At 40.0% G+C, this 24,437-nt stretch overlaps 2 protein-coding genes across 6 annotated transcripts; one reads left to right on the forward strand and one right to left on the reverse strand.

The window, feature by feature from the left end:
• The first annotated feature begins 1,629 nt into the window (after positions 1 to 1,629).
• LOC106590758 (caspase-14) lies at positions 1,630 to 21,488 on the forward strand. 5 transcript variants are annotated; one of them, XM_045711264.1, is made up of 6 exons: positions 1,630 to 1,740; positions 15,376 to 15,549; positions 15,668 to 15,893; positions 16,989 to 17,129; positions 18,751 to 18,863; positions 19,227 to 21,488. In XM_045711264.1, exons 2-6 carry the CDS (start codon positions 15,394 to 15,396, stop codon positions 19,365 to 19,367), a joined length of 777 nt encoding a protein of 258 aa, XP_045567220.1. In that variant the 5' UTR covers positions 1,630 to 1,740; positions 15,376 to 15,393; the 3' UTR covers positions 19,368 to 21,488. The 5 variants fall into 5 exon arrangements, with proteins under 5 accessions (XP_045567220.1, XP_045567219.1, XP_045567222.1 ...); XM_045711263.1 differs by lacking the exon at positions 1,630 to 1,740 and adding an exon at positions 6,041 to 7,189; XM_014181917.2 differs by lacking the exon at positions 1,630 to 1,740 and adding an exon at positions 14,074 to 14,435.
• On the reverse strand, positions 7,540 to 10,512 carry LOC123731872 (caspase-14). The gene is made up of 5 exons (XM_045711267.1): positions 10,184 to 10,512; positions 9,566 to 9,782; positions 9,329 to 9,442; positions 9,112 to 9,224; positions 7,540 to 8,999 (listed from the first exon to the last, which is right to left on the reverse strand). Exons 1-5 carry the CDS (start codon positions 10,337 to 10,339, stop codon positions 8,820 to 8,822), a joined length of 780 nt encoding a protein of 259 aa, XP_045567223.1. The 5' UTR covers positions 10,340 to 10,512; the 3' UTR covers positions 7,540 to 8,819.
• Positions 21,489 to 24,437: the final 2,949 nt, after the last annotated feature.

The raw sequence follows: 24,437 nt of genomic DNA on the forward strand, positions 1-24,437 counted from the left end.
TATTGATCATGCTGTTTAATCAGCTTCTTGATATGCCACACCTGTCAGGTGGATGGATTATCTTATCTCGTTAACATTTGAGAGAAATCAGCTTTTTGTGCGTATGGAAAATATCTGGGTTCTTTTATTTCAGCTCATGAAACATGGGCCCAACATATTGTGTTTATTTTTGTTCTGTATAGTTCCTACACATCACCTTCTATATTCAAACAAAATAGGCCTTTCATAAGCAAATGGGCAGCATCATGTTCAGTCTTCTAGAACGCAAATGTAGTCTTCCTAATAGGACTGCAATAATGATGTGGTGTGTACTGTATGTGTGTGTGCATCCATTTGTTTGTTTTGGTAGTCGAGCAAGAGTCGACTCCTTTCAACTCCAACCACAGGAGTCAGAGTTGATTCTACAAATCGTGAAGTCGTGCACCTCTAGGTCAGAGTAGAACCAGAAGATGTCATATGCTGAGGCAGAGAAGAGAGTAGAGGATGATGGGTCAAGGGTGGACAGCAGACCTAGGCCAATACAGAGTGATATGAATTTGTGCTTCAGTCAGGTTGGCTTCTTAGAATTCATTGCCATGGTTATCACCTGTACCACAGAAATGGAACATAAATCCCAGAGAATAGATGTTGTGGTAGCAGCAGCAGAAAAGTACTTGGGTGTCGTATACAGTGGTAAAAATACTTTAAAGTACTACTTAAGTCATTTTTTGGGGTGTCTGTACTTTACTTTACTATTCATATTTTTGACTACTTTTACTTCACTACATTCCTAAAGAAAATAATGTACTTTTTACTTCATACATTTTACCTGACACCAAAAAGTACTCGTTACATTTTTAATGCTTAGTAGGACAGTAAAATGGGTCAATTCACACACTATCAAGACAACATCCCTGGTCATCCCTACTACCTCTGATCTGGCGGACTCACTAAATACACATGCTCAATTTGTAAATGATGTCTGAGTGTTGGGGTGTGGCCCCTGGCTATCCTTCAATTAAAAAATAAAATGGTGCCGTCTGGTTTGCTTAATATTAGGAATTTGAAATGATTTATACTTTTACTTTTGATACTTAAGTACATTTGAACAATTACATTTACTTTTGATATTTAATTGTGTTTAAAACCAAATACTTTTAGACTTTTACTCAAGTAGTATTTTACTGTGTGACTTTTACATGAGTAATTTTCTATTAAGGTATCTTTACTTTTACTCAAGTATGACAATTGGGTAATTTTCCCACCACTGGTTGTTTATTGATGTGACGTACTGATATGACATCACCAGGTCAGTTTAGAATTCAGGGTTCTTGTTCCACCGACAGCCAGGGGCGCAGCTTTGGTTTTACAAGTGGGTGGGACATAACTTGGCGGGGGGGTCCGGAGGTCCTCCCCTTTTTTGGGGGCATCTAAAGCTAATTTCCTGCATTTCTAGAAAAATCTAATAGTGACCCATGGCCAATGTTCCCTAAAATGTTTTCAGCACTGAGTAAATTTCAGGTCTGCTGAGTGCAAACTTGAACATTGTGAAAATTCTGTGCAACTTCCAGTGTGCGTTTACTGTGAACACAGAGGTTGATAGTAGGTGAGGGCGGGAGGTCCTGTATAAACACAAACTCACTTCCTTGACAACGTCCTTGACAACAGCTCTGTACTGCACGGGGAAGCGCAGTACGTATGAACGCCGTAACTTCTGCAGAGGCCTTATCTTAAAAAGTAAAAGCTGCAGGGCCTTTAACGGTGAGACCTTGTACACCCAATGTTCAATCCTATACTTACAACTTGTGTTCAATTAGGATGTTATTCTGAATCGAATCAACCAGACTCAGAGGTAAACTTCAACGTCTTCACTCCATGACTGTCTGCAGGGGCACAACTTTCTCTGGGACAGGGGAGAACATGACCCACAGGAGTCCCGTCCTCCCAGGCCGTCGGGCTGGTGTCGGATCAGTTAGGGTCAAAGTAGTGGAATGGAGTGATGATTTTATTATCAAATACTGGTATATAGCTGGAGGATTGATTGGTGGTATTAAAAAGTGGTATATAGATGTTAGTTGGTTGTATGTAATAATGGTTTATAGATGTTACATGGTGGTGTGTAATAGTGGTATATAGATGGTGGTATTTAATAGTGGTATATAGATGGTGGTATTTAATAGTGGTATATAGTTGGTGGTATGTAATAGTGGTATATAGATGGTGGTATTTAATAGTGGTATATAGTTGGTGGTATGTAATAGTGGTATATAGTTGGTGGTATGTAATAGTGGTATATAGTTGGTGGTATGTAATAGTGGTATATAGATGGTGGTATGTAATAGTGGTATATAGATGGTGGTGTGTAATAGTGGTATATAGATGGTGGTATGTAATAGTGGTATATAGTTGGTGGTATGTAATAGTGGTATATAGATGGTGGTATGTAATAGTGGTATATAGTTGGTGGTATGTAATAGTGGTATATAGTTGGTGGTATGTAATAGTGGTATATAGATGGTGGTATGTAATAGTGGTATATAGTTGGTGGTATGTAATAGTGGTATATAGATGGTGGTATGTAATAGTGGTATATAGATGGTGGTATGTAATAGTGGTATATAGATGGTGGTATGTAATAGTGGTATATAGATGGTGGTATGTAATAGTGGTATATAGATGGTGGTATGTAATAGTGGTATATAGATGGTGGTATGTAATAGTGGTATATAGATGGTGGTATGTAATAGTGGTATATAGATGGTGGTATGTAATAGTGGTATATAGATGGTGGTATGTAATAGTGGTATATAGATGGTGGTATGTAATAGTGGTATATAGATGGTGGTGTGTAATAGTGGTATATAGTTGGTGGTATGTAATAGTGGTATATAGATGGTGGTATGTAATAGTGGTATATAGATGTTAGTTGGTGGTGTGTAATAGTGGTATATAGATGGTGGTATGTAATAGTGGTATATAGATGGTGGTGTGTAATAGTGGTATATAGATGGTGGTATGTAATAGTGGTATATAGTTGGTGGTATGTAATAGTGGTATATATATAGATGTTAGTTGGTGGTATGTAATAGTGGTATATAGATGGTGGTGTGTAATAGTGGTATATAGATGTTAGTTGGTGGTATGTAATAGTGGTATATAGTTGGTGGTGTGTAATAGTGGTATATAGTTGGTGGTATGTAATAGTGGTATATAGATGGTGGTATGTAATAGTGGTATATAGATGGTGGTATGTAATAGTGGTATATAGTTGGTGGTATTTAATAGTGGTATATAGATGGTGGTGTGTAATAGTGGTATATAGTTGGTGGTGTGTAATAGTGGTATATAGATGTTAGTTGGTGGTATGTAATAGTGGTATATAGTTGGTGGTATGTAATAGTGGTATATAGATGTTAGTTGGTGGTATGTAATAGTGGTATATAGATGGTGGTATGTAATAGTGGTATATAGATGGTGGTGTGTAATAGTGGTATATAGATGGTGGTATGTAATAGTGGTATATAGTTGGTGGTGTGTAATAGTGGTATATAGATGGTGGTATGTAATAGTGGTATATAGTTGGTGGTGTGTAATAGTGGTATATAGTTGGTGGTATGTAATAGTGGTATATAGATGGTGGTGTGTAATAGTGGTATATAGATGGTGGTATGTAATAGTGGTATATAGATGGTGGTGTGTAATAGTGGTATATAGATGGTGGTATGTAATAGTGGTATATAGATGGTGGTGTGTAATAGTGGTATATAGATGGTGGTATGTAATAGTGGTATATAGTTGGTGGTGTGTAATAGTGGTATATAGATGTTAGTTGGTGGTATGTAATAGTGGTATATAGATTGTGGTATGTAATAGTGGTATATAGATGGTGGTATGTAATAGTGGTATATAGATGGTGGTATGTAATAGTGGTATATAGATGGTGGTGTGTAATAGTGGTATATAGATGGTGGTATGTAATAGTGGTATATAGATGGTGGTATGTAATAGTGGTATATAGATGGTGGTATGTAATAGTGGTATATAGATGGTGGTGTGTAATAGTGGTATATAGATGGTGGTATGTAATAGTGGTATATAGTTGGTGGTATGTAATAGTGGTATATAGTTGGTGGTATGTAATAGTGGTATATAGATGGTGGTGTGTAATAGTGGTATATAGTTGGTGGTATGTAATAGTGGTATATAGTTGGTGGTATGTAATAGTGGTATATAGATGTTAGTTGGTGGTGTGTAATAGTGGTATATAGTTGGTGGTATGTAATAGTGGTATATAGTTGGTGGTGTGTAATAGTGGTATATAGATGGTGGTATGTAATAGTGGTATATAGTTGGTGGTATGTAATAGTGGTATATATATAGATGTTAGTTGGTGGTATGTAATAGTGGTATATAGATGGTGGTGTGTAATAGTGGTATATAGATGTTAGTTGGTGGTATGTAATAGTGGTATATAGTTGGTGGTGTGTAATAGTGGTATATAGTTGGTGGTATGTAATAGTGGTATATAGATGGTGGTATGTAATAGTGGTATATAGTTGGTGGTATGTAATAGTGGTATATAGTTGGTGGTATGTAATAGTGGTATATAGATGTTAGTTGGTGGTGTGTAATAGTGGTATATAGTTGGTGGTATGTAATAGTGGTATATAGTTGGTGGTGTGTAATAGTGGTATATAGATGGTGGTATGTAATAGTGGTATATAGTTGGTGGTATGTAATAGTGGTATATATATAGATGTTAGTTGGTGGTATGTAATAGTGGTATATAGATGGTGGTGTGTAATAGTGGTATATAGATGTTAGTTGGTGGTATGTAATAGTGGTATATAGTTGGTGGTGTGTAATAGTGGTATATAGTTGGTGGTATATAATAGTGGTATATAGATGGTGGTATGTAATAGTGGTATATAGATGGTGGTATGTAATAGTGGTATATAGTTGGTGGTATTTAATAGTGGTATATAGATGGTGGTGTGTAATAGTGGTATATAGTTGGTGGTGTGTAATAGTGGTATATAGATGTTAGTTGGTGGTATGTAAAGTGGTATATAGTTTAAGTGGTATATAGATGTAGTTGGTGGTATGTAATAGTGGTATATAGTTGGTGGTATGTAATAGTGGTATATAGATGTTAGTTGGTGGTATGTAATAGTGGTATATATGTGGTGGTATGTAATAGTGGTATATAGATGGTGGTGTGTAATAGTGGTATATAGATGGTGGTATGTAATAGTGGTATATAGTTGGTGGTGTGTAATAGTGGTATATAGTTGGTGGTATGTAATAGTGGTATATAGTTGGTGGTGTGTAATAGTGGTATATAGATGGTGGTATGTAATAGTGGTATATAGATGGTGGTATGTAATAGTGGTTTATAGTTGGTGGTATGTAATAGTGGTATATAGATGGTGGTGTGTAATAGTGGTATATAGTTGGTGGTATGTAATAGTGGTATATAGATGGTGGTGTGTAATAGTGGTATATAGATGGTGGTATGTAATAGTGGTATATAGGTGGTGGTGTGTAATAGTGGTATATAGATGTGTAAGTGGTATATAGTTGGTGGTGTGTAATAGTGGTATATAGATGTTAGTTGGTGGTATGTAATAGTGGTATATAGATTGTGGTATGTAATAGTGGTATATAGATGGTGGTGTGTAATAGTGGTATATAGATGGCGGTGTGTAATAGTGGTATATAGATGGTGGTATGTAATAGTGGTATATAGATGGCGGTGTGTAATAGTGGTATATAGATGGTGGTATGTAATAGTGGTATATAGATGGTGGTGTGTAATAGTGGTATATAGTTGGTGGTATGTAATAGTGGTATATAGTTGGTGGTATGTAATAGTGTTATATAGTTGGTGGTATGTAATAGTGGTATATAGATGGTGGTATGTAATAGTGGTATATAGATGGTGGTATGTAATAGTGGTATATAGTTGGTGGTATGTAATAGTGGTATATAGTTGGTGGTTTGTAATAGTTGTATATAGATGTTAGTTGGTATATAATAGTAGTATATAGATGTTAGTTGGTGGTGCATTTTTTAATATTTATTTTTGTACCTCAAAATGTAAAATGATCGACCAGACGTTACGGCACAGTAGGTGGCAGCATGTAGAAACTAACGTGTGAACGACACGATAGCAAAGAAGAGTCTGAAGTTAAACACATCTGGGAACAACCAATAGACAGAGATGAAGTTTGACCAACTGTTTGAAGAAAAATGATTTATATATTTGTTTAAAAATATATAGTTTTCACCACCCTTTACTGAAGAAACAACAAGAAAACAGCCACGGTAAGCAACGCTTATAGCTGAGAAGCGTTTGGATAAGGCAGAATAACTTGTTAATAATGCCTTGGGTTCTCGATAGCAACATCAAAATGAAAACTGTCATTATGTTTTGTATGAGACTGAAAGGTTTTAGGTTCGTGTCAATGTAAAAGTATTTCCCCCCTTCTAATTTCCTTAATTTTGTGGCTAGAGTTAAATACTTTCTGTGGCACACATCAGAGTCAAATACTTTCTATAGAACTAACTTCACGTCAGGATAAGCAACCGAAATGAATAATGAATGTATGTGTGTTATATTAAACATAGAGGAGGGAGTAAAATGTAGGCAAGCAATAAACATTTCAGAACAACTATGACTGAATTATTATCCTTACTCCTTCAAAAATACTAGTCGAATAAGACATGGGGTATATGACACGTTTTGGCAAAGAGATGTATTTCTAGACTAATAGAAATCAGTAGCGGATTTAGATACGGGCGACATGGGCAGCCACCCAGAGCGGCATACTGTGCCCCCGTGTGCGGGCGGGCGGGCGGTATACAAGCAAGAACCGACACATACACTTGAAACAAATAGCCAAACCGGAAACTGCAGACAAAAATGCTTTCTGCTACTAAAATCAGTGAAATGTAGGCTGAACTGACAACGCAGGGAAGAGCAGACATCTCAACTACCATGCAAGTCGCAGCAATGTAGAACGCGAAGGGGGGAGAATCGGTCAGGACGGAGATGTTCGGAACAACACCTGTTGTCTTGGCTCGTTCAGTGTGACGGTGTGGGCCGGCGGATTAAAGGACGGCCGTAGGCTCCGACAAACTTCTGTCAGTGTCCATTTTTTTGTGTGCCTTTATCATGTAGTGTGGCTGGTGTTACGAGCCGATCCCGGTGAGTATGCAAACAATAATATAATTTTAAACGTTAACATGCTGTGCAAGAATAACGATTTCCCAAATAATCTTGTTTAAATGACACAACTAAAATCGGGCTACCTGATGGGATTTTGATACAATGCGCAAAATCGCCATTCAAAATAAACGTTCCACCACAGCGACCATCTTATTTTGAGGAAGTCTATTTGACTGAGTTCGGAAATATAGAGATGGTATGAAAACTATGCATACTTTCAGTACTTCCGAACTAACGTTAGCGCATAAGCATAGAGAGAGGCTTGAGCTCATATGGGTAACCCTAACTGCATACTTGGAGTGTGTCTGAAAGTGGACGTTGCAAAATAATTGGGTGGATCAACGGTTAGACCGGCCGTAGCCAGGTGCACCGCGAGTCGGTTTATTGTTTACATAGCAGGTTAGGAGAATTAACGTAGCAGGTTGGAAGAATTAACGTAGCAGGTTGGAAGAATTAACGTAGCAGGTTGGAAGAATTAACGTAGCAGGTTGGAAGAATTTACGTAGCAGGTTGGAAGAATTAACGTAGCAGGTTGGAAGAATTAACGTAGCAGGTTGGAAGAATTAACGTAGCAGGTTGGAAGAATTAACGTAGCAGGTTGGAAGAATTATCGTAGCAGGTTGGAAGAATTATCGTAGCAGGTTGGAAGAATTAACGTAGCAGGTTGGAAGAATTAACGTAGCAGGTTGGAAGAATTAACGTAGCAGGTTGGAAGAATTAACGTAGCAGGTTGGAAGAATTTACGTAGCAGGTTGGAAGAATTAACGTAGCAGGTTGGAAGAATTAACGTAGCAGGTTGGAAGAATTAACGTAGCAGGTTGGAAGAATTAACGTAGCAGGTTGGAAGAATTAACGTAGCAGGTTATGAGAATTAACGAACCAGGTTATGAGAATTAACATAGCAGGTTAGGAGAATTAACGTAGCAGGTTAGGAGAATTAATACATTTACACATACATGTTATTCAATCATGGCCATGAATTAGTATGTGGTTGAAATATCTGATGTCATGTACTTTTTTGGCTGTTCAGACAGCAAGAAAAAGAACAGAAAAATAGGATTTTAGTCACTTCAAACTGCCAACGTGAACACAGTTAGATGAACATGGACTTAAGATGAACACAGTTAGATGAACATGGACTTAAGATGAACACAGTTAGATGAACATGGACTTAAGATGAACACAGTTAGATGAACATGGACTTAAGATGAACACAGTTAGATGAACATGGACTTAAGATGAACACAGTTAGATGAACATGGACTTAAGATGAACACAGTTAGATGAACATGGACTTAAGATGAACACAGTTAGATGAACATGGACTTAAGATGAACACAGTTAGATGAACATGGACTTAAGATGCTTTTGGAAAACCCAGGTTGATTATTGTCAATATTTTCACTCTTAGTGGCTAAAACTAGTACTATGTCCTGATCAGTGGCTAAAACTAGTACTATGTCCTGATCAGTGGCTAGAAATCAACATAAACTGAAATCAATCTTGCGATTTAAAAGTGAATGTCCCTTTGAACCCAAATATACTATACTCAAAGTGTGCTTATAACCCTCACCCCCCTCCTCTTACTGTACCTCCTCCCATCTCCCTATCAGAGATACAACTTTTTGGTCAGATTGGTCACAATATGAAGAGAACGCCCTATGTCATCAGATGAATCATCTGTATCTACTGGCTGTAGGGTCGTCTTGATGACTCTGGATGTTGGCTGGAAATCATGTTCGTATCCATCCTTTCTACGGTCCTTCCTCTGACCCAGCCGTTGGTTCACCTGAAAAAGATCATGGGGAAAATGAATAAAACACAGAACCCAATTTAAAGACATTTTGGCCGATATCCATCATATGACATGAAGAGCACGTTTCTCCACCAACCATACTGACCTCTGTGAAGAGTTCACACACGTCACGGGAAGCTACTGAATCCTTCCTAAACACGTTATGCATCTCTTCAAACAATGGGCATCCTCTGTCCGGGTGTCTGATGGCAAGTTTTCCTGTGATTAAAAAAAGAGATCCTTCAGAAAAAAAGGTAACTAAGACTGACATTACATTATAACATTAAGGATTATAGACTACTCTGTTATGTGAAAACATGTACCTGGAGGTACTGCATACACCTCCATGGAGTCAGACTCCGTGGGAAGCAACTTTTTTGAGACGGCACCTGAAGATCTACCTCCGTCTGTGTAAAGGTCTTTAGGACGTCCCTTCACTGAAGAGAAATGCAGAAAATAGAGAAAAAACGGTGTATTTATCAATAAACATGTAAAAACCAGCAATGTAAAAAAAAAGAAAGGTCACAAGCTTTCAAACAGCGATATGTAAAGAGACACACCTCCCCTGCAGGCCTGCACAACGAAGAGCTTGGGTTTCTCACGGAGGGCTGGACACTGGCTGTTGTTAAACATCTTGTAGATCTCTTCTAGATCTAGAATCTCTTCGTCATTGACTTCAATGTGTCCAAGTCCACCATGGGCCATGATAAACATTGCGAGGAAACTGACGTCATCACTCAGCTTGTTTCGAAATGACTTCAGTGCATCAGTTACGTCCTGCAATTGGTCAAATACAGCAGGGAATGAGATTCCAGACCTGGGGGGTTCTCATACTCTTTACAGCTTTCATACCTTTGAGTTTGGTCTGTGCTCTAACTAGCAATTGTTTGTAGTTTGCAAAACTGCTAACAAATCAAGTTAGCTAACCTAACTGATGCATGTTTTTACCCACTAGCTGCTGCTTACTGGAGTTGTAGGAGACATCAGATGATACCACATTTTTGGGCAAATCCTAAGTGTTCACTTACTATGCATAGATGTCAATGGGAGACTAAGTTTAAATTCGACTTAAGTCAGCTTAGTTATTGTTCACCACTCTCTGAATAGTAATTATTGCAATCAGAGTGTTATTGATTGCCTGTTCACAGAAAATATTGACTTGAATACATGTGACTTACCTCTTTGGTTTTGCATTTAACACTATAACTAAATTCAGGAAACTTATTCTGTTTGCAGAGATCCTTTATTCTTTCAACGTCATACTCAGAGCCCGGTCTTCCCCCACCGCACAGGATCAAGGCTGCACGTCTGCCACTTAAATCATATCTGTCCATTTTGCAGCCTGGCTCTCAGCCTAAACAATAGGGCTCTTGTGTTGACTGTTGACTTTAAGAGATTGAAAACCAAAGTTATTTCACACTAACGACACCTAGTCAAAAAGATCTATCTCAAAACAGCTCAGCGGTTATTCTACAACTAGAACAAGATCAAACTTCATAGAGGCATATTAGTGGGCGTGTCATAGTGGCAGTATGTCACACCCCTCTTTTACTGTGACGACATAGCCTTTTCCTGCTGGTATTTTCCCCCAAAATATGAATTAACTGTTACAATGCTGTTAACAAGACCAGGCACAAAAAGCCATTACATTGTTGGAATAAAGTCTACTTTTATAATAGCTACTTGTTTATGTGTGTGTTCTGTAGCTCGGTGTTGCTCAGGACATCTATGAGGACTCAAGGAAAAAGCAATGGGGGACTAACAGATACAAAATTGCAGCAAGACAGTTTAAAAGAAGAAAAACATTGTCTATAGTAAAACAATAGAATGCATGCTGTGTTCATTCTTTGTAATGCTTTTCCCTCCCTTACCCATGTATTATTATTTCTACTTCAGCTCTCATTCATTTGCATTGCTCACATTCAGCCTGGTCTCATAGACTAGACGTAACATAGTAAACGTGAATCATTGACACTGAAATTTGTATGATAGCTTACGTTTGGTATGATAACATAAGACAGATGGTTACCTAAAGTAAAAAAACTAAAGTAGCGTGGTAAGTCGGGGTGGATGGGTGGGCGTATAACCCAAACGTTCAAATCGCATTACGGACAACTTCAGCATTTTAACTAATTAGCAACTTTTTAACTACTTACTACTTTTTAGCTACCTTGGAGCTACTTAGCATGTTAGCTAACCCTTCCCCTTCCCCTATCCTTAACCCTTTTAGTTAACCCTTCCCCTCCCCCTTAACCTAACTCCTAACCTTAACCCTAACCCTTTAACCTAACTCCTAACCTTAACCCTAACCTCTAGTCTTGCTAACATTAGCCACCTAGCTAATTCGTTACATATCATATGTACATTTAGCAAATGCATAATATATAATATGAATTGTAATTTGTAACATATCATAAAATGGGTGATGGACATCCACAAATTAATACATACCATACGAAACATAACATATACTAAATGGTGTGTCATGGATTTATATACAGAATAATACGAAATGCTTTGAGACCAGGTTGTTACGTGCTGTTTGTTTGTTCCAGTACACTGTTTTCAAAGAACACCTCTCATCCAACATCTATTACCAAAACAGCACTATTCCTCTGTTCCACAATCTAAATGTCAACCAACTCCCCCCTTATCATGCTTTTGAAAAAAAAGATGGTGACATTATAACGGCTTCAAGACAAAAAATAACAACAAACATTCATATTGAAACTGGAAGTCTCAGCAGTGAGTTGTTTGCAACAGACACAAGGTAAAGAAAAGGACTCCATATGACTGTTTACAGTCTGAGTTTAGAGAAATGGTCAAGGGGGAGGTGCTGAGCACCGTCTGTGGAAAGTACCTGAAGTATCCACTGTTTACAGTCTGAGTTTAGAGAAACGGTCAGGGGGGAGGTGCTGAGCACCGTCTGGGGAAAGTACCTGAAGTATCCACTGTTTACAGTCTGAGTTTAGAGAAACGGTCAGGGGGGAGGTGCTGAGCACCGTCTGGGGAAAGTACCTGAAGTATCCACTGTTTACAGTCTGAGTTTAGAGAAACGGTCAGGGGGGAGGTGCTGAAGTATCCACTCCAGACAGATGTAGACAAAAGGACACAAACATGGCATTTGAAATGACACTTTTGTGGATGAGTTGTTTTGTTCTTTTTTTAGTATTTTTGTCTTTCCTTCTTTTAAAACCTGTTTGGGCTAGGGGGCAGTATTTTCACTTTTGGATGAAAAGCGTAAACGGCCTAATACTCGGGCCCAGAGTCAAATATTTGCAAATTATTAGTAGATTTGGATAGAAAACACTCTAAAGTTTCCAAAACTGTTTGAATGATGTCTGTGAGTATAACAGAACTCATATGGCAGGCAAAAACCTGAGAAAAATACAACCAGGAAATGAAAATCTGGTGCCTGTAGTTTTTTCAAGTCCTTGCCTTTCTAACACACAGTGAGTTAGGGTTCATTTTGCACTAGATGTCAACAGTCTTTAGAAAGTTGTTTGAGGCTTTTGCGGTAAACACAGACCGAACAAGAAGGCTGGGAAGTAGGTGACTCAGAAAATCACATGCGTTCATTGCGCGTGTTCACGTGAGAAGGGACCTGTGTTATTATTAATTATTAAAGGTAAGTGAATATTTCTAATGCTATTTATGCATTTAGATGACTCCAAAATGGCGGGTATCTGTATTGCCTGATGTTTCTTTTCTGAGCGCAGTACTCAGATTATTGCAAAGTGTGCTTTCCCCGTGAAGTTGTTTTGAAATCTGTCAATGCGGTTGCATTCAGGAGATGTTAATCTATAATTCTTTGAATAACAGTTTAATATTTTATCAACATTTATAATGAGTATTTTTGTAAATTGTGGTGCTGATTCACCGGCAGTTTTGGGGGAAATACATTTTCTGAACGTCACGCGCCAATGTAAAATGTTTTTTTTTAGATATAAATATGAACTTGATAGAACAAAAAATGCATGAATTGTCTAACATAATGCCCTAGGAGTGTCATCTGATGAAGATTGTCAAAGGTTAGTGCATAATTTTAGCTGGTTTTCTGCTTTTGGTGACGCCTGTCCTTGCATTGAAAATGGCTGTGTGTAATTTTTGGTCTATGTACTGTCCTAACATAATCTAACTTTATGCTTTCACTGTAAAGCCTTTTTGAAATCGGACAACGTGGTTGGATTAAGGAGATGTTTATCTTTCAAATGGTGTAAAATAGTCGTATGTTTGAGAAATTTGAATTATGACATTTTGTTGTTTTTGAATTTGGCGCTCTGATTTTTCACTGGCTGTTGAATAGTGTGTCCCGCAGGTGGGACGGTAGCGTCCCACGTAGCCCATAGAAGTTAACCGAGTCAACAACGTCTCAAAACACCTCTGAGGCTATATAGTGAACTGAACCAGAAGACGTCTTTGAAGTGGCAGACAGTAGTACTGGTTGTGTCATAGTGGTAGTGCGTCACACCTTACACACAATCCCCTCTCTGAACTTTTGTAATGACTTGAAATATGAATGCAGATATTTTCCCTAAACATTGATTAACATTTACAACGCTTGTGTTTAAATGTGAAAAAAGGCAAGACACAAAATGCAATTTGAATTAGTATAGGTCATCCGGCCACTTGTTATGGTAAACATCTAAGGGATTGGGCAGGAGAAACATAACCACTCTCACATTCATCGTTATGGATGCAACAACTAACCATCTATGGGATCAAAATTATTGTTTTAAATGTCAAAAAATGCATGTACCAATCCCAGATTGACAAAAAGTTTGTTTCTCATTTGATTATTGTTGCATTTGCAATGTACATATGAATATGTGGGGGATACTCATATGTTTAACAACAAACCCAGAATGCTTTAGAAGAACTCTCTCAATGGGATGTAATGGTAAATGTCATTGCAGAAGGCCAGTTCAGATGATGGCCAAAATATACACTGGAGCTGCTTACCAAGACCAGACTGAAATGTTCCTGAGTGGCCTAGTTACAGTTTTGACTTAAACTTAATCTTTACTTTTACTTTTGATACTTATTTTAGCAATTACATTTACTTTTGATATTTAAGTAAATTTAAACCAAAATACTTTTATTGAAGTCATATTTTATTGGGTGACTTTCACTTTTACTTGAGTCATTTTCTATTAATGTATCTTTACTTTTACTCAAGTATGACAATTGGGTACTTTTTCCACCACTGCAAACACTCATACTGAAACTGAAAGGGTGTGACTTGTTTACAGCAGAGACACTTTATACAGTAGCTGATTAACTGCTGTTAATTAATGTCAGGGGAAGGTGCTGACGAAATCTTTGGAAAGTACCTCAACTTTCCTGACACAGGTGTAGGTGAAAGGACACAAACATTGAGATTGAACATTTGAAAACAACACTCTTGTAGACAACATGGAAAGGCAAATGGTGAGTTGACTATATTGACTACATAAGGCAAATGGTGAGTTGAACTTATTGACTACATACAGCAATAGTGCATTATTTTTTATTCCAATTACTAATCAGTACCTTCCCACAGGGAAAATGTCAATGTCCTTAATGTTAAGCGGAGCGACACAGGAACCCAAGAGCAGACTCAGATGAGGAAACAGGGATGAAGGAACCAAAATATTTATTGTTACACAGGGAGATATGGAGTGCAGATCTGCAGAAGTTCGGATGAGTTGCAGAAAAAACATGTGGAGACTGAGGTTGGAGTTAGCTGAGTAGAACAGGGTAAACAGGTCCTGAGGGGAATCCAGGTAGTGGTGCTGAGTAAAATCCAGAGCAAGGTAGTTGGGTGGTGAGATGTGGAACAGGAGACAGAGAGGTAACTGCAATGAGAGGATAAACATCAGGCAGCGTAACAGGATCTTGAATAATCATAAATGGCTAGACTCATGAACTGACTGAGCAGAGATTACGATCTGGCAGAGTGGAAGTAGCAGGACTGAGTATTTGTAGAGGTCTTGATTATGGAACGAGTTGCAGCTGGTAGGGATCTGCTCTGACTCCAGCACACCTGTCTCCAGCCACACAATCACACAGAGAGGGAGAGGGAGAGAGAGAGAGAGTGTACAGGGGAGTAACTGCAGGTCAAGAAGACACCGTATGAACACCAGAGGGCGTAGCAGGAGCAGATGTGACAATGAATTCACTATTATACAGTCCTGACTGAGATTTGAAAATGGACTTCCCAGCCAGTTGTAAATGAAGAGTTGAAGTGTTATGCCACATAACTTTAGTATGGGGAAATTACATATAGAAGGGAATCCTGGCACCTCTAACCCACATCACTGCAAGTACAATTCCTTATCAAAAAATCACATGTTTTCTGAGGCATAATGTTGGTTTTGTTGTTTAACAGAGGCCAGCAAGTTATGACATGAGTGGACGACGCAGCGCTTTATTGCTAATGGTCAGGGACGAGGAGAAGATGAAGAGTCACCGTTGTGGTATTGAAGTCGACCGTCAAACAATGGAGAAGTTTTTTGAGGGGTTTGGTTTCCAGTATCACAGTGTGCTGGACAAAACAGCTCAGGTATGACAAAGGACAGATCTGTTATCTATTTGATTGATTATGTAAATATGTGTATCTTTTTTTGTAACATCATCTCATTGATCGATCAGTTTATTGATCAGTTTATCATCTCATTCAGGAAATGAAGCAGGCAGTAATAAACTTCAGAAACAGCATCAACAGTAGCAGCGGAAACATCAGCTGTGTGTTTGTGGTGACTTCGTCTCACGGACACCGGGATGTCATCATAGGTGCAGATAAAAAGACGCTGTCAGTAAAAGATATAATCGAACCGTTTGGAGACGAGCTGTGTCCCAAGATGAAGGGGAAACCTAAGGTCTTCATCATAGATGCCTGCAGGGGGAGTAAGTTTACACCTTCCTACCTCGTCTCTAACACGTAGGCTCAGCATTCCCCAACAGTCCCATTACAAGTCAGAATGTTGGAACAAACGGAGGTAATGTGAAATAATATCCACAGGGAAGTGTGATCAACCTGGCCTTCAGTACACTGGGTTATATATCAGTTTGTATTCACATTTTTATACTGAACAAAAATATAAATGTAACATGCAACAATTTCAACGACTTTATTGAGTTACAGTTCATATAAGGAAATCAGTCAATTGAAATGAATGAATTAGGCCCTAATCTATGAATTTCACGACTGGGAATACAGATATGCATCTGTTGGTCACAGATACCTGAAAAAAAGGTAGGGGTGTGGATCAGAAAACCAGTCAGTTTCTGGTGTGACCACCTGAAACATGCTGTCGTACACGTCGATCCAGAGCATCCCAAACATGTTCAATGGGTGACATGTCTGGTGAATATGCAGCCCATGGAAGAACTGGGACATTTTCAGCTTCCAGGAATTGTGTACAGATCCAAACCAGCAAGTAGGAGACCTAAGGTTTGAGTAGACAAATGAATACTCCCCTATATTTATGCCCATTGGTTGGCAGAAAGGGAAGTGATTATTGCACGAGTGAGCCCATAGGTTAATCAGCAAGCGTGGTGGAATTGCCTTGGTGTGTCATGCTCATAGGATGAAGTTAATAGGTGAATGACATTTCCCACGCTTGACAATAGTAAAGGAGGAAGAGACGTTATGCTGATGAGATAACAATGTAAACATTACCATAGTAATATCTGCTATGTGAGATAGATAGAGACGTTATGCTGATGAGATAACAATGTAAACATTACCATAGTAATATCTGCTATGTGAGATAAAAAGCGATGTGAATTATATTATAATTACTGGATGAATTTAAAAGTGACAAGCCATTCAGACCATCCTGATTGATATGGTAAACTACATTATACTGACATTTTTACAAAGCCACCTGACTGACCCCCAGTCAACTCTTAAATGGTCCCAATCTATAATCATGATACTACACCTACGTTTACTATAGGATTGATGGAGACTGTCTGTTTGCCATGTTTATGTTTAAGGTAACCATGATCCTGGAGTTCACTTTGATTCTGCTGCTGATGAAAAACTATCAAAGGAAGCCCTGGCCACACAAGAGTACCGGTCCACTCGGGTGCCACCGTGCATCAATGACATGCTGGTTGCATATGCAGCCATGACAGGTAACTGCACTTGTGTGAAATCTACACACAATACCCCATAATGACAAAGTGAAAACAAGTTGATACATTTTTGCAAATGTATTAAAAATAAACAGGAAATACCTTATTTACATAAGTATTCAGACCCTTTGCTATGAGACTCGAAATTGAGCTGAGGTGCATCCTGTTTCCATTGACCATCCTTGAGATGTTTCTACAACTTGATTGGAGTCCACCTGTGGTCAATTCAATTGATTGGACATGATTTGGAAAGGCACACACCTGTCTTTATAAGGTCCCACAGTTGACGGTGTATGTCAGAGCAAAAACCAAGCTATGAGGTCGAAGGAATTGTCCGTAGAGCTCCGAGACAGGATTGTGTCGAGGCACAGATCTGGGGAAGGGTACCAAAACATTTCTGCAGCATTGAAGGTCCCCAAGAACACGGTGGCCTCCATCATTCTTAAATGGAAGAAGTTTGGAACAACCAAGACTCTTCCTAGAGCTGGCCGCCCGGCCAAACTGAGAAATCGGGGGAGAAGGGCCTTGGTCAGGGAGGTGAACAAGAACCAGATTGTCTCTCTGACAGAGCTCTAGGTTTCCTCTGTGGAGATGGGAGAACCTTCCAGAAGGACAACCATCTCTACAGCGCTCCACCAATCAGGCCTTTACGGTAGAGTGGCCAGACGGATGCCACTCCTCAGCACATGACAGCCCGCTTGGAGTTTGCAAAAAGGCACCGAAAGACTCTCAGACCATGAGAAACAAGATTCTCTAGTCTGTTGAAACCAAGGTTGATCTCTTTGGCCTGAATGTCAAGCGCCAAATCTGGAGGAAACCTGGCACCGTCGCTATGGTGAAGCATGGTGGTTTTTCAGTGGCTGGGATTTGGAGACTAGTCAGGATCTAGGCAAAGAAGAACGGAGCAAAGTACAGAGAGAGATCCTTAATGAAAACCTGCTTCAGAGATCTCAGGACATCAGACTGGGGTGAAAGTTCACCTTCCAACAGGACATTGACCCTAAGCACACAGCCAAGATAACACTGGGGTGACTTCGGGACAAGTCTCTGAATGTCCTTGAGTGGCCCAGCCAGAGGCCTGACTTGAACCCGATCAAACATCTCTGGAGAGTCCTGAAAATAGCTGTGCAGCGACGCTCCCCATACAACCTGACAGAGCATGAGAGGATCTGCAGAGAAGAATGGGAGAAACTCCCCAAATACACGTGTGCCAAGCTTGTAGCATCATACCCAAGAAGACTCAATGCTGTAATCGCTGCCAAAGGTGCTTCAATAAAGTACTGAGTAAAGGGTCTGAATACTTATGTAAATGTGAAATTTCAGTTTATATATATATAAATTACCAAAACAATGGGGAGCAGATTGATGAGGCTGTAACACAATGTGGAAAAAGTAAAGGGGTGTTAATACTTTCCAAAGGGTGTGTGTGTGTGTGTGTGTGTGTGTGTGTGTGTGTGTGTGTGTGTGTGTGTGTGTGTGTGTGTGTGTGTGTGTGTGTGTGTGTGTGTGTGTGTGTGTGTGTGTGTGTGTGTGTGTGTGTGTGTGTGTGTGTGTGTGTAAACAGGTGTTGTAATAGTTCTGCACAAGGACAGGTCATTGACAGATAATACACTTCTTATAGATTATGTGGGCATGATGAACAGCACTTCTGGTTCACATATGATTAACAACATTAGTCAAGTGTTTTCCTCACCTGATGCAGCAGAAGAACATGTCTACAACTTGTTTGTGAAGGTACAGTGTTCATTCTTAGTTCTTTTTTTTAGCACCTTTTCCTGAGTGAAGTATAACATTCGAATCATTGTTAAAGCTATAATCTGGGATTCTGTTCAATCGTACTTTCAATTCTTGATATTACCCATTTGATTCTTGAAGAATATAACCAAAAAATACCTCACAAATGTGTTTTTCCTTTCATAACTCAACATTTAAGATTTTAAGATGTTTTCAAGATGTTTACAAACAACACCAAAACCATCTGGAACACATTATACAAATCAAAGACACTTCCGTAAACCCAGTTCGGAAAACCAAAACCGGCAACAAATGATTTCCAGCCTGTATATAGTGATCGTACTTCAATTTGTGAACCCGCAGGCCAACGCCAAGATGGTGGCAACACCCGTAGATGTCACAGTCGATAAAGGGAAGCCGACTCAAAGAACGGAACGTCGTAAAATAATTATGACAATGGAATCCACCCTCAGGAAAACCCTTTACTTGAGAAGTCCAAATTAATCTGCTGTTAAAACAATTGAACAGAAGGGTAGGAAGTAGATTTATTTGAGCTTTCTGTTCTCAGCATTACTTATACATGTTATTTCCTTGCTCTATTTTTTCAAAGTCAGAAACCATAATGTCTACAAGGTCTTCCCACTGTAATATCCCTCTATTCCTCCATTTTGTTTTTTACATTTTAAGAAATTCTTAAACCAGTAGTCAGATAAATGTACAGATTCTTCAGTGGTCACCAACCTTTGAGTCAAAACTGCAAGCCAAGATCTACCACTCAGATTTTTATTTTAACATGACTTAAAAAAAACCTAAGGTTTAACATGAACCAATGAAAGACAGTACTGGAGCATTGGGGTTTGTGCAGTAGGCAAGGCACAATACATTATCACTGCATATTGGCTATGCTTGGAATTGCCCTGCCAATGTTGTTCTTCACAGACCATTTTGAAATATTATATGAAACATGTGTAGGTATATAACGACACTGTTAATAACGACACGTGTTGTATTACATGTGAGACACAGCTGAGTGAGCATAATCATTAGTTTTTTGTTTTGTTTTACCGGACTGATGGCCTATAATATGATGGTCAGTCTGAGGAGAGGGAGGGAAGAGCGGAGAGGCTGCCTCTCTCCTGACCCACCGTCTCTCTGCTCTCCCTCCCTCCCCTTAGAAAAGGGGACACAGCTGATGGTCAGTCTGAGGAGAGGGAGGGAAGAGCGGAGAGGCTGCCTCTCTCCTGACCCACCGTCTCTCTGCTCTCCCTCCCTCCCTCCCCGTAGAAAAGGGGACACAGCTGATGGTCAGTCTGAGGAGAGGGAGGGAAGAGCGGAGAGGCTGCCTCTCTCCTGACCCACCGTCTCTCTGCTCTCCCTCCCTCCCCGTAGAAAAGGGGACACAGCTGATGGTGAAGCTCAAGAACGCACTGCATTATTTCTGCCTCATGCACCAATTCATGTTGTTACTCCTGAGACCAGAGAAAGTGGAATATTCCTCCATATTAAAAAGACAAGCCTCTAATAATAACAAGGCAAGTTTATGGGAACACTTTCCTATACTCCTTTATAGCAGCTGCAGTGCTGGTTGTAGCGTCAGTGGAAGTAGGAAGAATGTGCATTTTCTGGCTTATGAAAGTGTTGACAGTTGTGAATAACAGCAAACATGAACTTCCTCATAAAAACAGCAGCTCTTTGCTGTATTCATTGAGTCTGTCTCTAGTCATGGTTTTAAACGTTGTTAAATCTCACAGTGTAAACGTTGCTGTGCGTTCCAGGTTTCGGTCTATAGTCTATGACTCGAGGAAACTGTGCAGACACAGTGATTGGTCAGTGGTAGGCCTATAGGTGCACTTGATTTTCTCTCTGGGCCTGCCGGGTAGGCGGAGTGTTACCTTCAGACACATGAAATGGTTCAAAATGGGAACACTTTGCCTTCCACGGCGCTAGGGCTGCTGAATCAAGTGCACCTAAACGCCAACAGCGTGAAACAACAAATATATAATATAACGCTTTATCCACAGAGTTTCTAAACCCAGAGGTGCAACATCGGGACACTTCCGTGAAAACTTGTGAAACAGACCAGGCCGGGGGGTTTGAGAAGTCGATGAGAGAAGTGAAAAGTCTTCCTTAGTTGTACATTTTCTCCTGATCTAAAGGAACATTCTAGATTTGAACCAATGTCCTCAGTAGTTGAACATGTTATTACTAGAATCTTGTGAAAGTGGCAAACTGAAGCCTTTTAATTTTCGTCAAAAACAACTTTATATCGAAGGAGTGCCTTTGAATTAACGGTCTGCACATGCTCAGTTCAGTGCCAGACGGCCATTAGACCCGATGACGTGTTCCTCTGCATGAGCTCAGCTAGCCAACGTCGCCATTACATCGCATACAAGTGCGATCGTGGATTTCTATTGAAGAAGCAGTTTTAGTCTTCATACTGTACTGTCTCTGCTTTATCGTTGGGTTTTTTACAGAAATGTTTGGTGATGCCTTGGAGATCAACCAGTTGGTGACCACTGACTTAAACTGTAAAGTTGCAACCATTTAATACCTTTTTTTGGGTGAACATTTTTATTTGAATGTTTTTTTCTCGACACTATAGAGAAATAAAAACCTTTCACATGATTTTTCCCATTTTGTCTTCCTTTGTGTCTAAGACTTTGGTACTTCAGCAAAAACAAATTCAATATCTTTTTAAAAGAGGACTCACCAAGAAATGGTACATATTCTCTCCATATATTTCTGTAAGGGTGAAGTTTCATTAAGAAACAGAGATGAACTATCACTAGTTGAAGAGCATTCAAGTGTGTTCTGTGGATTTTGCATTAAGTTGTATTGGAACAATCACCCTGCACTGCACACCTCCCACCACTAGAGGGCAGATCCTTCCTCATCTCTACACCTCCCACCACTAGAGGACAGATCCTTCCTGCTCTCTACACCTCCCACCACTAGAGGACAGATCCTTCCTCATCTCTACACCTCCCACCACTATAGAGGACAGAAGCAGATCCTTCCTGCTCTCTACACCTCCCACCACTAGAGGACAGCAGCAGCTCCTTCCTGCTCTCTACACCTCCCACCACTAGAGGACAGCAGCAGCTCCTTCCTAATCTCTACACCTCCCACCACTAGAGGACAGTAGCAGCTCCTTCCTGCCCTCTAAATCATATCAAAATCTATTCAAGTGTATTTATAAAGCCCTTCTTACATCAGCTGATATCTCAAAGTGCTGTACAGAAACCCAGCCTAAAACCCCAAACAGCAAGCAATGCAGGTGTAGAAGCACGGTTGCTTGGAAAAACTCCCTAGAAAGGCCAGAACCTTGGAAGAAACCTAGAGAGGAACCAGGCCATGAGAGGTGGCCAGTCCTCTTCTGGCTGTGCCGGGTGGAGATTATAACAGAACATGGCCAAGATGTTCAAATGTTCATAGATGACCAGCAGGGTCAAATAATAATAAACTATAGCAGCAGCACAGCCAGGTGGACTGGGGACAGCAAGGAGTCATCAGACCAGGTAGTCCTGAGGTATGGTCCTAGGGCTCAGGTCTTCCGAGAGAGAGAGAGAGAGTGAGAGAAAAAGAAAGAAAGAAAATTAGAGACAGCATACTTAAATTCACACAGGACACTGGATAAGACAGGAGAAATACTCCAGATATAACAGACTGACCCTAGCCCCCCGACACAAACTACTGCAGCACAAATACTGGAGGCTGAGACAGGAGGGGTCGGGAGACACTGTGGCCCATCCGACGATACCCCCGGACAGGGCCAAACAGGCAGGATATAACCCCACCCACTTTGCCAAAGCACAGCCCCCACACCACTAGATGGATATCTTCAACCACCAACTTACCATCCTGAGACAAGGCCGAGTATAGCCCACAAAGATCTCCGCCACGGCACAACCCAAGGGGGGGCGCCAACCCGGACAGGAAGATCACGTCAGTGACTCAACCCACTCAAGTGACGCACCCCTCCTAGGGACGGCATGGAAGAACACCAATAAACCAGTTACTCAGCCCCTGTAATAGGGTTAGAGGCAGAGAATCCCAGTGGAGAGAAGGGAACCGGCCAGACAGAGACAGCAAGGGCAGTTCGTTGCTCCAGAGCCTTTCCGTTCACCTTCACACTCCTGGGCCAGACTACACTCAATTATAGGACCCACTGAAGAGATGAGTCTTGAGTGATGACTTAAAGGTTGAGACCGAGTCTGCATCTCTCACATGGGTAGGCAGACTATTCCATAAAAATGGAGCTCTATAGGAGAAAGCCCTGCCTCCAGCTATTTGCTTAGAAATTCTTGGGACAGTAAGGAGGCCTGCGTCTTGTGAGCGTAGTGTACGTGTAGGTATGTACGGCAGGACCAAATCAGAAAGATAGGTAGGAGCAAGCCCATGTAATGCTTTGTAGGTTAGCAGTAGAACCTTGAAATCAGTCCTTGCCTTAACCTGTTATGGCTAGGGGGCAGTATTTTCACGGCTGGATAAAAAACGTACCCGATTTAATCTGATTATTAGTCCTGCCCAGAAACTAGAATATGCATATAATTATTAGCTTTGGATAGAAAACACTCCAAAGTTTCTAAAACTGTTTGAATGGTGTCTGTGAGTATAACAGAACTCATTTGGCAGGCCAAAACGTGAGAAGATTCTGTACAGGAAGTACCCTGTCTGACCATTTCTTGAAATTCTTTGCCATCTCTATCCATTACAAAGGATCTCTGCTCTAATGTGACACTTCCTACGGCTCACATGGTCTCTCAGAGCCCGGGAAAAAGCTGAATGACGTAATTCAAAGCCCTGGCTGAAACACACGAGCGCTTTTGCTAAGTCGTCTATCAGAGGACAAAGGGCTTAGGCTCGTGCACTGGCCGCCCCCGTCTTTCTGTTTTTCCCTCTATTTGCCAAAACACAGATTCCCGGTCGGAATATTATCACTTTTTTACGAGAAAAATTGCATAAAAATTGATTTTAAACAGCGGTTGACATGCTTCGAAGTACGGTAATGAAATATTTAGAAATCTTTTGTCACGAAATGCGCCATGCGCGCGACCCTTATTTACCATTCGGATAGTGTCTAGAACGCACAAACAAAACGCCGCTATTTGGATATAACGATGGATTATTTTGGACCAAACCAACATTTGTTATTGAAGTAGAAGTCCTGGGAGTGCATTCTGACGAAGAACAGGAAAGGTAATCAAACTTTTCTAATAGTAAATCTGATATTGGTGAGTGCTAAACTTGGTGGGTGTCTAAATAGCTAGCCCTGTGATGCCGGGCTATCTACTGAGAATATTGTAAAATGTGCTTTCACCGAAAAGCTATTTTAAAATCGGACATATCGAGTGCATAGAGGAGTTCTGTATCTATAATTCTTAAAATAATTGTTATGTTTTTTGTGAACGTTTATCGTGAGTAATTTAGTAAATTCACCGGAGGTTTGCGGGGGGTATGCTAGTTCTGAACGTCACATGCTAATGTAAAAAGGCTGGTTTTTGATATAAATATGAACTTGATTGAACAAAACATGCATGCATTGTATAACATAATGTCCTAGGGTTGTCATCT

Source organism: Salmo salar, unplaced genomic scaffold (assembly GCF_905237065.1).
Source record: "Salmo salar unplaced genomic scaffold, Ssal_v3.1, whole genome shotgun sequence".
NCBI lineage: Eukaryota > Metazoa > Chordata > Actinopteri > Salmoniformes > Salmonidae > Salmo > Salmo salar.